This window comes from Sinocyclocheilus grahami, unplaced genomic scaffold (assembly GCF_001515645.1).
Source record: "Sinocyclocheilus grahami isolate Dianchi unplaced genomic scaffold, SAMN03320097.WGS_v1.1 scaffold1341.1, whole genome shotgun sequence".
Classification (NCBI taxonomy): Eukaryota; Metazoa; Chordata; class Actinopteri; order Cypriniformes; family Cyprinidae; genus Sinocyclocheilus; species Sinocyclocheilus grahami.
Window position 1 is genome coordinate 3,623 of NW_015506520.1, and position 15,118 is coordinate 18,740.

At 39.0% G+C, this 15,118-nt stretch overlaps 1 protein-coding gene across 1 annotated transcript in view; it reads left to right on the forward strand.

Annotated features, from left to right (window-relative positions):
* The window catches only part of snx30 (sorting nexin family member 30), a 17,171-nt gene extending 3,371 nt beyond the window's left edge, over positions 1 to 13,800 (forward strand). The window contains exons 2-9 of the mRNA XM_016255463.1: positions 1,099 to 1,287; positions 1,492 to 1,602; positions 1,825 to 1,983; positions 3,665 to 3,854; positions 7,386 to 7,585; positions 9,443 to 9,529; positions 10,360 to 10,512; positions 12,962 to 13,800. Coding sequence (XP_016110949.1) covers positions 1,099 to 1,287; positions 1,492 to 1,602; positions 1,825 to 1,983; positions 3,665 to 3,854; positions 7,386 to 7,585; positions 9,443 to 9,529; positions 10,360 to 10,512; positions 12,962 to 13,033 — 1,161 coding nt within the window. The 3' untranslated portion in view covers positions 13,034 to 13,800. The remainder of the gene's footprint in view (positions 1 to 1,098; positions 1,288 to 1,491; positions 1,603 to 1,824; positions 1,984 to 3,664; positions 3,855 to 7,385; positions 7,586 to 9,442; positions 9,530 to 10,359; positions 10,513 to 12,961) is intronic.
* Positions 13,801 to 15,118: the final 1,318 nt, after the last annotated feature.

The following is a 15,118-nucleotide window of genomic DNA, read 5'->3' on the forward strand; positions in this document are numbered from 1 at the left end:
CGGCAATGTTTTCTGGAAGTATTCCTGAGCCCATGTTGTGATTTCCATTACAGTAGCATTCCTGTATGTGATGCAGTGCCGTCTAAGGGCCCGAAGATCACGGGCATCCAGTATGGTTTTCCGGCCTTGACCCTTACGCACAGAGATTGTTCCAGATTCTCTGAATCTTTGGATGATATTATGCACTGTAGATGATGATAACTTTTAAACTCTTTGCAATTTTTCTCTGAGAAACTCTTTTCTGATATTGCTCCACTATTTTTCGCCGCAGCATTGGGGGAATTGGTGATCCTCTGCCCATCTTGACTTCTGAGAGACACTGCCTCTCTGAGAGGCTCTTTTTATACCCAATCATGTTGCCAATTGACCTAATAAGTTGCAAATTGGTCCTCCAGCTGTTCCTTATATGTACATTTAACTTTTCCGGCCTCTTATTGCTACCTGTCCCAACTTTTTTGGAATGTGTAGCTCTCATGAAATCCAAAATGAGCCAATATTTGGCATGACATTTCAAAATGTCTCACTTTCAACATTTGATATGTTATCTATATTCTATTGTGAATAAAATATAAGTTTATGAGATTTGTAAATTATTCCATTCCTTTTTTACTCACAATTTGTACAGTGTCCCAACTTTTTTGGAATTGGGTTTGTAAATGCATAGTTTCTAGATGCTTTTTGGCATACATCCACTTTTTATTTGTGACCGACCCTTTTAAGAATTAATTTCCTTTTTTTTTCATCAGATGTCATTTTTATTATTTCTACCAACTTTTAAACCGCATGCATAGGATTGCTTAAGAAAACACTGTGCATATATAAAAACATATAAAGTCGTTCATTTCTGGAGGACATTGAAGAGAGGAAGAAAGCAGGAGCACTGCACATTCAGCCTTGAATGAAGTCTTGAAGTTTTCTTCTGGGTCTAATATCACCAGAGCAGAACTGTTTCACTGTTGTTCATCTCTAACTGATGAACCTCTTTTTGAATTGTGGGAATCGCTGCTTTTGGAGGGTTTTCTGTGTGTATATTCATGTTTACATTCTTCGGTTTTCAAAATATCGATGTTCCATTAAGTCTTTTTTCCCCGCCCCCAGGACCTGATCCTGCCCAATGGGACTCCAGTAGACACCTCAAGCCCCACCTCCTCTTCATCTCTGCTGAACCGACTACAGCTCGATGACGATCTGGACGGAGAAACACGCGATCTGTTTGTGACTGTAGAAGACCCCAAGAAACACGTGTCTACTATGGAGACATACATCACCTACAGAGTCTGCACAAAGGTCAGAGGGCGAAGCGCACAGACGGGACATTGCTCGACTGCAGCGAGATGCTCCTATTATTGGTCCAATTATACAGAGTTCATTGGCCGATTGTGGATTAGTGGTTAATCTGAATGGTTGATTGATCCCTAAACTATCGGTTTGCTCCAGTTTAACTGTACCTGTAAATCACTGTGTTTCTGTGTGTTTCTGTGTGACCTACAGACCACCAGAACAGAGTTCGACCTGCCTGAGTACTCGTTAAGGCGACGCTACCAGGACTTTGACTGGCTGAGGAACAAATTAGAGGAAAGCCAACCCACCCACCTTATTCCAGTAGGTAGAGGAAAAGCCCTCAATGCACTGCTCTCAAAACCTCTAGTTTTATTGCATCTGCACATTTATACAACTAGCTGTTATTTAATGAGCCATTCAATGTTGCGGCGATTGTTTTTGGTCCAGTCACTGATATTGCTGCCAAGATTAAGCAAAATCTGCTATTTCAGACCACGCGATGGACTACGTTTGATGTCGTTTCTCCTGTCTGCAATCCTTTAGCCTTTGCCTGAGAAGTTTGTTATGAAGGGAGTGGTGGACCGCTTCTCAGAGGAGTTTGTGGAGACCAGGAGAAAGGCACTAGACAAGTTCCTCAAACGTGTAGCAGACCATCCGGTGCTCTCTTTCAATGAACACTTCAATGCATTTCTCTCAGCAAAGGTCAGTGCTTTAAAGTCAGCATGAAATTAAAAACTCACACTGCATATTATAGACAGAGCTGGGTAGTAACTGATTACATGTAATCTGGATTACGTAATCCGATTCCAACAATCCAGTACTCGAAATATGTGACCCTGGAGCACAAAAGCAGTGTTAAGTCGCTGGGGTATATTTGTAGCAATAGCCAAAAATACATTGTATGGGTCAAAATTATAGATTTTTCTTTTATGCCAAAAATCATTAGGATATTAAGTAAAGATCATGTTCCATGAAGATATTTTGTACATTTCCTACCGTAAATATATTAAAACTTAATTTTTGATTAGTATTATGCATTGCTAAGAACTTCATTTGGACAACTTTAAAGATAATTTTCTCAATATTTAGATTCTTTCAAAACACCCTCAGATTCCAGATTTTCAAATAGTTGTATCTCGGCCAAATATTGTCCTATCCTAACAAACCATAAATCAATGGAGTGCTTATTTATTCAGCTTTCAGCTGATGTATACATCTCAATTTTGAAAAATGGACCCTTATGACTGGTTTTGTGGTCCAGGGTCACATATTCCTTTCTGAAAATCCTGCTGTGTGTCATACCATTTAGCTTTGACTATATTCACAATATAAAATGGTCATGTAAATGTCATCTAAATAAATTGGCAAACCATGCTTCTGAATTGAGTGGGAAAAAAATCACCTCTCAAGCAATTAGACTATGTCTGAAGCAAATAATTATGCAAGTTGTAATATTTAATGCATTTTATGATGTTGATAAATAGAATTGTCTTTCTCTTTGATTGTTTTTTTCTATCAAAACAGTATGTTTAATGATAAGTTTAAAACAAGTTAGATAAAAAGTGATCTAAAAAGTAGTCCGAATGGATCACCTAAAATGAGTAACCTAGATTACGTTACTAACTACAGTTTTCATCATGTAATCTGTTAATCAATAACGCACTACAATTTGTAAATAATCTACCCAGCACTAATTATAGATCTTGTAGTGAACGATTCATTCGTGTTTCATTTTTTAAAAATGTTTTGTAATGTTGAATTAAATATCATGACTAGGTCTTCTGATGAAACAATATTTCTCTATGGTGACATACGCAGGTCTTATCCAATCATTTAGTCAGTTTAAACTCCGCCCCTGCAAGGTCATGTTCATCTGCCTCCACTCTTAAATGCCACGCCCACATCTCGACATCCAATCAACAACCGATTCACAGAGCCAAGCCCCGCCCTACAGTTTTTCTTTAGAAAATGTGTCTTTAGAAAATCCATTTCAAAACAATACAGAAGAAAATATCTTCAAATCATTATGACTTTAATGTTCCCGAAGGGAATCCAAACTGACCTTATAAATGAAAAGAAAGTTGGAAACATAATTCTTAAGTGTACAGGAATCATAAATGTGTCATGCTTCAAGTTTCTCAGCGTGTCTGTGCTGGCAATGTGTTGCATTGCCAGAGCTGGAAACCCTCACTAGCTGTTTATGACCAGATCCAGATGTCTCTTTGAGAGTAGCCCGACAACATTGAGCTTTTGCAATATGTTGCTAGTAGGCTATATATTCCAACATGGAAAGCTTGTTCCAGAAACTCATTGTTTTCATTGGCTTTGGCAGGGTTTTCTTGGCCGAGAGACAGAATTGATGTACTGTATGCTTGACTTTCAGGACTTGAATAAGCGTCAAGGCCTGGCTCTGCTGACTAAAATGGGGGAATCTGTGAAGTATGTGACGGGCGGTTATAAAGTGAGGGCACGGCCAGTGGAGTTTGCCGCCATGGGTGACTATCTGGACTTGTTCACACAGAAACTGGGCACCATTGACAGGATAGCACAGCGAATCATCAAAGAGCAATCAGGTAAAGAGCGTCCCACTTGGCCTTTTAAAAGAAATGACATCCATTCATCTTCCATCCTAAATGCCCCGAGATACTGACAGCAAAGCTCTTTATCATTCTTCAGGAAGGGGTAAAAAAGTTAAAAATACTTTTATGGCAGTTTACTGTTTAGTTAACATCCCAACACTGCCTATGCTGCTCAGAGCAGCGTTTAGATGAATATGTAAATATGTGCTGCGCACTTTCCTCTCAATAACAAATAAACACACAAAAAATGAGAGGGGTGAGAAAACAGCAGTTAAAGCACCTGATCATAGCCATGTGGATGTTTGCACAAGCTCTGCAGTTGGCGCTCCAGTAGGCTTGCCGCGCTAGACGGTGCTGGCGGTGATAAGCCGCAACACCGGTTACGTTACTTGCCCACCGACCCCCACCGTCGCTTTGATTTTTTATAGTAATAAAAATAATTTAGTTCAGTAAAAGAACAGACACTACAATTAAAAACTGAACGCGGCTGCTCAATGCAGCGTGCCGAACGACAGTCGCATCACAGATCAGATTTCATTTCTCCAGTGAGGAGAGTGAGTCGAGCTGACTGACGAGAAGAGCGAGGCGAGACAGACGAGAAAAGTGAGGTGAGGCGAGACCGACGAGAAGAGTGAGGTGAGACTGACGAGAAGAGTGGGGTGAGACTGACGAGAAGAGTGAGGCGAGACAGACGAGAAAAGTGAGGTGAGGTGAGACAGACGAGAAAAGTGAGGTGAGGCGAGACAGACGAGAAAAGTGAGGTGAGGCGAGACTGACGAGAAGAGTGAGGCGAGACTGACGAGAAGAGTGAGGCGAGACTGACGAGAAGAGTGAGGCGAGACTGACGAGAAGAGTGAGGCGAGACTGACGAGAAGAGTGAGGCGAGACTGACGAGAAGAGTGAGGCGAGACTGACGAGAAGAGTGAGGCGAGACTGACGAGAAGAGTGAGGCGAGACTGACGAGAAGAGTGAGGCGAGACTGACGAGAAGAGTGAGGCGAGACTGACGAGAAGAGTGAGGCGAGACTGACGAGAAGAGTGGGGCGAGACTGACGAGAAGAGTGGGGCGAGACTGACGAGAAGAGTGAGGCGAGACAGACGAGAAAAGTGAGGTGCGGCGAGACAGACGAGAATGAGGTGAGACTGACGAGAAGAGTGAGGCGAGACTGACGAGAAGAGGGAGGCGAGACTGACGAGAAGAGGGAGGCGAGACTGACGAGAAGAGGGAGGCGAGACTGACGAGAAGAGGGAGGCGAGACTGACGAGAAGAGGGAGGCGAGACTGACGAGAAGAGGGAGGCGAGACTGACGAGAAGAGGGAGGCGAGACTGACGAGAAGAGGGAGGCGAGACTGACGAGAAGAGGGAGGCGAGACTGACGAGAAGAGGGAGGCGAGACTGACGAGAAGAGGGAGGCGAGACTGACGAGAAGAGGGAGGCGAGACTGACGAGAAGAGGGAGGCGAGACTGACGAGAAGAGGGAGGCGAGACTGACGAGAAGAGGGAGGCGAGACTGACGAGAAGAGGGAGGCGAGACTGACGAGAAGAGGGAGGCGAGACTGACGAGAAGAGGGAGGCGAGACTGACGAGAAGAGGGAGGCGAGACTGACGAGAAGAGGGAGGCGAGACTGACGAGAAGAGGGAGGCGAGACTGACGAGAAGAGGGAGGCGAGACTGACGAGAAGAGGGAGGCGAGACTGACGAGAAGAGGGAGGCGAGACTGACGAGAAGAGGGAGGCGAGACTGACGAGAAGAGGGAGGCGAGACAGACGAGAAGAGGGAGGCGAGCTGACTGACGAGACGAGGGAGGCGAGCTGACTGACGAGAAGAGTGAGTCGAGCTGACTGACGAGAAGAGGGAGGCGAGCTGACTGACGAGACGAGAGAGTCGAGACAGACGAGACGAGGGAGGCGAGACAGACGAGACGAGGGAGGCGAGACAGACGAGACGAGGGAGGCGAGACAGACGAGACGAGTGAGGCGAGACAGACGAGACGAGTGAGGCGAGACAGATCATTGTTTTCTGATCTTTACTTTATTGAAACTTTGTGCCATTTATTTATTTATTGTTACATCAAGGTGTATGCCGTGCCTCCAAGCTTTCTTACTCGTTTTGCTAATAAACGTTCTACGTTTCTTATTTATTTGGTTATATATTAAACATGTTTACTTATTTCCAGTTTTGTATACCTATTTAAACTTTATGTAAGTTATTTGTTCATTTATATTAGGCATATTTTTTTTGAGAGTGTACTGTACCCATTACATAATCACCAGGACCAATGGTAGTTTAAAGGTGTTTGCCAGCCAGAGCAAATGTTTCCGGAAAGCTGTTTTGAACTGTTTTGATTTTGTTTAAAATTATATCACGTAGTTTGTTCTTCATTTCCGCTTGTATTATATTGAGGCCTTTAGTGAGCAACATATGTGTGTGTGTGTTAAAACTCAATCTTAGACACTTCTGTTCAAATTTTTGGGGTCATTATTTTTGTTAAAATAAATTAATACTTTTATTCAGCAAGGATGTGTTAAATTGATCAAAAGTGACAGTAAAGACATTTATAATGCTACAAAATATTTCTATTTAAAACAAATGCTTTTCTGAACTTTCTATTCATCAAAGAATCCTGAAAAATACAAAAATATCATAATCAGAAAACAATAATCAGCTCAACTTTTTTCAAAAGTATTCGGCAGCACAACTGTTTTCAGCAGTGATAATAATCAGAAATGTTTCTTGAGCAGCAAATCAGCATATTACAATGATTGTCTCTCATCAAGGCTGCATTTATTTGATCAAAAAGGCAGTAATGCTGTGAAATATTGTTAGTTTAAAATGACTGTTTTCTATTTGAATATATGTTAAATGTAATTTATTCCTGTGATGCGCAGCTGTATTTTCAGCATCATTACTCCAGTCTTCAGTGTCACATGATCTTCAGAAATCATTCTAATATGCTGATTTGTTATCAATGTTGGAAACAGTTGTGCTGCTAAATTGTTTTTGAAGCCTGTAATACATTTTTCAGGATTCTTTGATGAATAAAAAGTTAAAAAGAACAGTATTTATTTGAAATGGAACTCTTTTGTAATTTGATACACTACCGTTCAAAAGTTTGGGGTCAGTAAATTAGTTGTCTTTCTCTTTTGAAATAAATTAATATTTTTATTCAGCAAGGATGTGTTAAATTGATAAGTTATAGTAAAGACTTTTATCGTTAGAAAAGATTTTGAATAAATGTTGTTCTTTTTAACTTTTTATTACTGTGTTTTCTGTGTTTTTGATCAAATAAATGCAGCGTCGGTGAGCATGAGACTTCTTTAAAAACATAAAAAATCGTCCTGTTCCCTAACTTTGCGCCGGTAAGTGCCTCTGTAGGGTGTTTCAGATCAGACCTAGGATGCTCCCTTAGAAGGCAGTTGTATGTAGGAAGTAGAGAACAGGGTAGCTCAACAGATCTTTCAGTTGTAGAATGTAGAGAACAGTGCTCTTTAAGAAGAGAGTTTTATCATTGTTTCTGTGTGTCAGAGTTCCTGATGGAGTTGAGAGAGTACGGGCCGGTCTACTCCTCCTGGTCGTCTTTTGAGGAGGACCTCCATGATCCTCTGGAGGGGGTGTCGGGGTGCGTGTCGAACTGCTCCAGCGCTCTGGAGGAGCTCACGGAGGACATGAGCGAAGACTTTCTCCCTGTGCTCAGAGAATACGTCCTGTACATCGAGTCCATGAAGGTGAGCTTCTTAGTCATTTCTTCCCCTTTCCATGTGAATTTTAATTCGATTCAGCATTCATATGGAGCGGCCAGCAGAGTTTCCCTCATCCATCTACTGGAAAATAATTCATGTCGTTTGGAAACAGACTAGGGGTGGAACGGTTCAACTTACTCACGGTTCGGTTTGTATCACAGTTTTAGAGTCACGGTTTCGGTACGGTTCGGTATGTGCTATGTTTAGGCAAAAACTAGACTGTCAAATAAAAATAAAGAAAATAAGAATAATCTATCTAACTACAAGCAACAGCACAAACAAATACAATAGAGTAAAGGGTTACACTTTACTTGAAGGGATGTGCATAAGACTGACATGACACCTTCATAATCGTGACATGACACACATTATGAATATGAAGGGTTCTTATGCATGTTTATGACAACTGTCATTAAGTGCCATTCGCTCAGTTATGTAATTTTTAATGCAAAGATGACATTGTTTGAGATGTCTTTGTTATGGGCTATGGTTAGGGGTAAGGGTAGGGGTAGGGTTAGGTCAAATAATGTCATATTTGCATTAAAAATGACATAACTGAGTGAATGACACTTAATGACAGTTGTCATAAACATGCATAAAACCTCCTTCATATTCATGACATGTGTCATGTCATGATTATGAAGGTATCATGTCAGTCTTATGCACACCCCTTCAAGTAAAGTGTTACCGAGTAAAGGTACAAATAAAATAAACAGTGATTTTAAGGGTTTTTTAAGTAGGTCTAACAGTTTTCAGGTGCAGAAATTGAATAAAGTAATGAAATGTAAAACAGCATTGCATATTTGACTGTATAAATTAAAGATTAATCTTTATTAAAGTTACAAAAGCTATTCAGTCAAGAGCAGTGAGTGATTTCTTTGTTGTTGCTGTTTGATTAATATTAAGAAAGTGCTGTCACTTTAAGAGAATGCACTGATACAGTACGTTCAGCTGGCTATGTCTGCTATAGGATACTTTACCAAGACGGGCATTTTGACATAATTTTTGTGTGAATTTGTTGAAGGAACATAGTTATTTCAACAAAAAAACAATTTGAAATGTAACGCAGGGAATTCTGGGAATGTCGATTTACGGTTATTCATTGTAAATTATACGGTCTTTTTCACTTCCAAAAACGGTATACTACCGTAAAATTAATGTCCAATACATGTAATGTCCAATACAGTTTTTCACCGTATATAGTAGGGGAATTTACCGTTAACCATTTAACAGGTTTTTACTGTAGCATTTTTACAGTCTTTTACCGTTAAATTCACGGTCATTTTTTACAGTGTACATTTTACAGTGAAATAAGCATATAAAGTAAATATCACTTTATGTGAGTGTATTGTATGTATCTGAGTAAAGTTGGATATAATATTGTTTAGTACTGCTGTAGTAGTTTTAATTTATGCGGTGAAATTGAGATATGTGAGGTTTTGTTAAATTTATAACACTGAAGTAGTGACAGGCCTGAAATTTCAGTCATATCTCCCATCCCTAAGCAGTTTAACTGAGGAGTTCATTGAAGACGAGGAGTTTAATTCCTGCAGACTAGCATTTCCGCTCAACACGATCATATTTCTTTTCTCCCACGAGTCACTGCGGGATTATTACAGCGAGACGTCCAGGATTTCTGGGAAGCAACAAGAAGTGTTTTAATAGCGTCCATATTTGTGTCATGACTCCAGTGCACACTGCACAGCATACACCGAACACATTTCATTATCTAGTTTGAGGCAGTAAGCCTGCATTTCTATTAGTCATAGAGAGAAAAAGTGAAGCTGGAGAATGTAAACTCTAACGACTGCCTCGGTTCACAAACCTCTTGTCGTTTGTCAGAATGTGCTGAAGAAGAGAGACCAAGTTCAAGCGGAGTATGAAACCAAGTTGGAAGCAGTCGTGTTCAGGGAGGACAAAAAGACATCGGTGAGTTACATTTCTTTGCTAACTCTGATTTGCAGGGCTTTTAGAGCTGTGTTTATTAAAGAAATAGCTCATGCACAAATGAAAATTTACTGAATAATTTGTGTTATCCTCAGGCCATCCGAGATGTGGATGAGTTTGTTTCTTCATCAGATTTGGAGAAATGTAGCATTGCATCAGTGTCTCAGCAGTGGATGCTCTGCAGTGAATGGGTGCCGTCAGAATGAGAGTCCAAACAGCTGATAAAAACATCACAATAATCCACAAGCACTCCAGTTCATCTCGTGAAGAGAAAAGCTGTGTGTTTATAAGAACCAAATCCATCCTTAAGATGTTAACTTCTGACCAAAATACGAGTCCATAATCCATAATAACGCTTCCTCCAGTGAAAAAGTCCATCTCCTGTTTTCCTCTCACATCAAAATCCAGCCACATGTGTTTCAGAGCTGTTTTGGCTTGTAAACGCTGCAGATTTCTCTCCTGATTCAGATGAGACTTTTTCATTTGAGAAAGCTAGCAATATTATGGATTATGGACTCGTATTTTAGCTAAAAAAACAATTCATATTAATGATGGATTTGTTTGTTATAAACTGATGGACTGGAGTGGTGTGGATTATTGTGGTGTTTTTATCAGCTGTTTGGACTCTCATTCTGACGGCACCCATTCACTGCAGAGCATCCACTGCTGAGACAGTGACGTCTCTGTTCCCATGAAGACACAATCTCGTCTAAGTCTTGGCCAGTATTGAAGTAGATTCCGTGATGGGAGAAACGTCTCTTCAGTTGAGGGTTAAGCGGTCAGTCTGCTCTCCGCACATCTCTGTCCTGCAGGTGCCCGCTGACGTGGAGAAGTGTCAGGACCGTGTGGAGTGTTTCAACGCTGACCTGAAGGCCGACTGGGACCGCTGGGAGAACAACAAGCGGCAGGACTTCAGACAGCTGCTGACGGGCATGTCCGACAAAAACATACAGTACTACGAGAAGGTCAGAAACCTTCCTGCACCTGTGAAACGTGGTTTCTATATGATGTGCTTAGAGCTGAAAATTTGTGTGCGTCATTTCAGAGGCGGAGCATGATATTATATTTTGACGCAAGAACAAAATATGACCAGCTACCAAGACTAACTAATAATGTGTATTGATGATACAGTAGAACCAGACATGTGTTTTAAGAAAGTAAATGGGTTCAGTTTGACTTAATGTTGCTTTAAGCACATACAGTGGGTGTAGAAAAGAATCAGCTCCTTTAAAATAATCACATTTTGTTGCTTTGCAGTCTGAAATGAAGATGGATGCAGTTTTTGTTTTATTCAGCTGTATTTACTCGGTGCAACTTTTAACATCCAAGTGAAAGATAAAACACCAACATGTCAGGAAACCCGCTGTAATTTGTGTGTAGAGCACTCGGAGTGACTGTTGCTCTGAAATTGCTCAGCTGTTGTCTGAAGAACTTGCGCAGGAACATTTCAGTCCTGCTGTTTTGTCAAACACTCACACAGCGCTGCTAAATTCAAAACACCTCTGCTAAATGGGAAGAAACCATTTATACTGCAAGAGTCAGAGGAGCTCACTTATTTCCTTATTGACTTCATTGAATATTCACATATTGATATACAGAAGTTTTTCTGTGTTGATCATGTTGCTTAAACTGTCAAATCACCCCAAAATCGAAAGGAAGGAAATAATAAATACATTTTTGTGTTAAGAACATAAAACCTACTTGGAGTAATTGTATTATTATTATTTTTTTTTATTATTTGCATTGTGGCAATCAGGGTTATTAACTAAAACTACTAAAAATCATTTTTGTTAGTAAAAAAATAATAAAAAAGCTGAAATAAAATATAAATAATACATGGAAAAATTTTAAAATCTTAGAAATTTTGTCTTAGAAACGGATTGAAATAAAGTAAGTGTACTATTTATAACTACTAAAATTACTTAAAACGAAATAAAAGCTAAGCAGATTAAATCGAATTTTAAAGCTAAATAGAACTCACATAAAAATGACTCAAAATTAAATCTGAAAATAAAAATAAAAGCTAATTCAAAATATTCATAAATAATATAAAGGTATATAAATAATGCAAAAGAGCTATATATATACTTGTCATTACTGTAATCTGAAACGTCACATTGTTTCAAAGCAGCATTACAGAAATGCACAATTGTAATGTTTGCATTGGCAATTAATCTTGTAAAATCTACGAGTATGAAGTAGTAAAAACAGTTTTTCTAAAAAGTATAAGTACAATTTCAAGTATGTATCACAATGTGCATTATAGCAATAAAAAAAAAATTTCATAATGAGAATGTGAATGAGAATTTGATTAATGCTATTTATTAAAGTGGTAACTGTAATGTATTAAATGAGAATTGCTATTTTTAAAGTAACTGTAATTGTAATTAAATAATTTAAATAATAAACTATTTAGTATTTAATAATGTATTATTGTGATGTATTTAATTTATGATTAATGCATTATTTTTATTTTATTAAAATAATGAAAAATCTTGTTTTTTGTGATGAAAATAAAGTCTTAAAGGGGTCATCTGATGCTATTTGAAGTTTTCCTTTCTCTTTGGAGTGTTACAAGCTCTTGGTGCATAAAGAAGATCTGTAAAGTTGCAAAGACTAAAGTCTCAAATCCAAAGAGATATTCTTTATAAAAGTTCAGAGTCAGCCACGCCCCCCTAAAACGCCTCGTTCTAACACGCCCCCACATGTCTACCTCACTATGTGGAAATATTAGCATAATGCGCCCAAATGTGCACGCAAAGAAAGAAGGCGTGGTTTCAGGAACAGCAGTCGTGTTGAAGCAGCATGTCAGGGAGACGCTGTGTGTTTCAGTGCGAAAGTAAAAGCACTTTCTTTGGCCTTCCGGAAGTAGATGCAATTAGGAATCATTGGTTAAGATTTATTTACAGAACAGCACGACCCAGATGTTCGAATTTGTGCAACTCATTTTATGGACGACCTAGAAGAGTACAAGGCTGGCTGTGCACAAAAACTATTTCCCCCCCAAAAAAAGGGTAAATTCCGACTTTGCTATGACAATCTGGCGCTTCTGAATCAGCGACTGTAAGTATGTTTTGTTAGTTTAAGTATTTGATATTGACTGTTCAAATGCGGAGTTTTGCGCAGCGCAGAGTAACGCGTCGTGTGTGAGTGTGAGTGTGTGAGTGTGAGTGTGAGTGTGAGTGTGAAGCATGTCAGCATATTCTGTTACACCAAATACACAAAATAATGATCTTTAAAATAGCATCATATGACCCCTTTAATGCGAAATCTAGGTGCGTCACTCCTGCAGCCTGTTTCCATGTGAAATAGATTGTTTAGGAAATCTAAGTGTATGTGTGTAGTCAAAGCAGAGTTGTGTTTGAGATGAAGTGGCTTTGGCCTTGACTTCCTGCTGTTGCTTCTGCCCCACAGTGCCTTGCAGCATGGGAGTCCCTCATTCCACTGTTACAAGACAAACAGGAGGCAAAAGGAGAAACGAACTGAGCATGTTTCAGCCAGCAGAGCTTTCACGGGACGGGACGCTACTGGAGCGGACGAGCTCCGAGAATTCATTTTTGTAAAGTGTCTTTATTTGTTAAAGCCCATGCAACCACCTCTCTCTTGTTCTCTCTCTTTTGTTGTGGAAGGAGAATCTGTAGTTTCCTCGTCTCAAGCTCGGACTAGACCTGCAGAAGAAACACTAAACACTTAACGGCTTCGGGAAACCACAAACGGTCGCGAGGAGTTTTTGGTGCCGTCAACAAATGTGTCGTTTTTAGTGAAATGTTTGCCTGTTATCCTTTTGTAAATGCTTGTCTTTTGATGCTGATCCGTCCAAGGGAACCGAGACGTCAGTGTTTTAATTTTTTTGGTTCACGTTCACTAACAGTCCTCTTGCCAAAGATGTGGAACTGAAGTTTGATATCTCCTTTGCTTTTTTCCAGAAGATTTCTTGGCCACTGGCATCACAAAAGCCTTGCCTGGATCGGCCGTTCCCTCGTTACACTCTAAACTAAGCTGTTGCGTTTTCCCAGCCATACTTGACCTCATTAAATATTTATGACAAAATATGTGTCATAATGATTTGTGCTTGTCTTAATGGGGCAGTAAATGAGTTTGGGATATCTAGTCGAGTGAGGTGAAGGTAATGTGGGACGTTTCCTGTGAAATTCTGGGATATTAATGGAGAGCGGTTCATCTCCAGTAATATACACATTCTGAAATTCAAAGCTTTTAGTAAATGCATTATGGTAAAGTTTTTGGCAGCTGTTACATCGCTGGTTATGCGTTACTTTTCAGTACGTCTATTTTTAAATGATTTTGACAGAACACTCTTCTGCTCATCAAGGTTGCATTTATTTGATACAAAAATACAAATAGTAATGTGAAATATTACAATTTAAAATAATTTCTATTGTAATATCTGTTAAAGTGTAATTTATGTCTGTGATCAAAGCTGTACGTTCAGCATCATTCCTCCAGTCTTCAGAGTCACATGATCTTCAGAAATCATTCTGATATTCTGCTGCTCCAGAAACATTTCTGATTTTTAAAAAATGTTTTTTTGGAAACTGGTATGTTATTTTTCAGGATTCTTTGATGAATAGAAGGTTCGAAAGAAATGTCTTCGTGTCCGTTTAATGTGTGTTTGCTGAATAAAAGTATTAATTTGCTTATAAAAAAAATGTTACTGACCCCAGCTTTTGCACGGTAATGTTTTAGAGTTATAAATTCCAAACCAACCAAAATCTTTCTATTCAACGTTCCTGATGCTAAGTGTTTCTCAACATATTTTTGGGTGATTCTCACTAAAACGGTAGAAATGCCTGGGCTTTGTTTCTGCCACTAATCAAAATTATACTTTTCATAAAGAAAATGAGGCCTATTTAAGGACTATTAAAGGGATAGTTCACACACACTCAAAAAAATGCTGGGTTAAATACAACCCAGTGCTGGGTAAAATAGGGACAAACCCAGCGGTTGGGTTACTAGCCAGAAGGTTGGGTTAAACATTTAAACATTTAACCAAACCGCTGGGTCAAAACAACCCAATTGCTGGGTTTGTCCCTATTTTACCCAGCACTGGGTTGTATTTTACCCAGCATTTTTTAGAGTGCACAGAAATGTAAAATTACCAAATTTTAATTTTTGAATTAGCATTTTGTTTGTTTATTATTATTATTATTATTGTGGTTGTGACTTTATGTATTTTTTTATGTATATGTAATTTTTATGTATTTTTTTATGTATATGTAATTTTTATGTATTTTTTATTATAGAAAATTGTAATTTGTACAAATTACATTATATTTTAACACATTTGTTTTTCAGTAATATGTTGCGTGAGGAAATTGTTTAATTTCTTTATCACAGAAATCAAAGATGGTCCTAAAAATTAGGCTTCATCTTCTGTTTCTCCCCCTAATTAATCACTAAAAAAAGGAGAATAAAACAAATCATTACACACACACACACCAAAGACAAATAAAGCAAATGGCATGAACAGTCAGGGTTACAGTTTCTCTCTCATGGTTGTATTTGGGGAAATTTGGTCATTTCATAGAGTGCACAGAAATGTAAAATTACAAA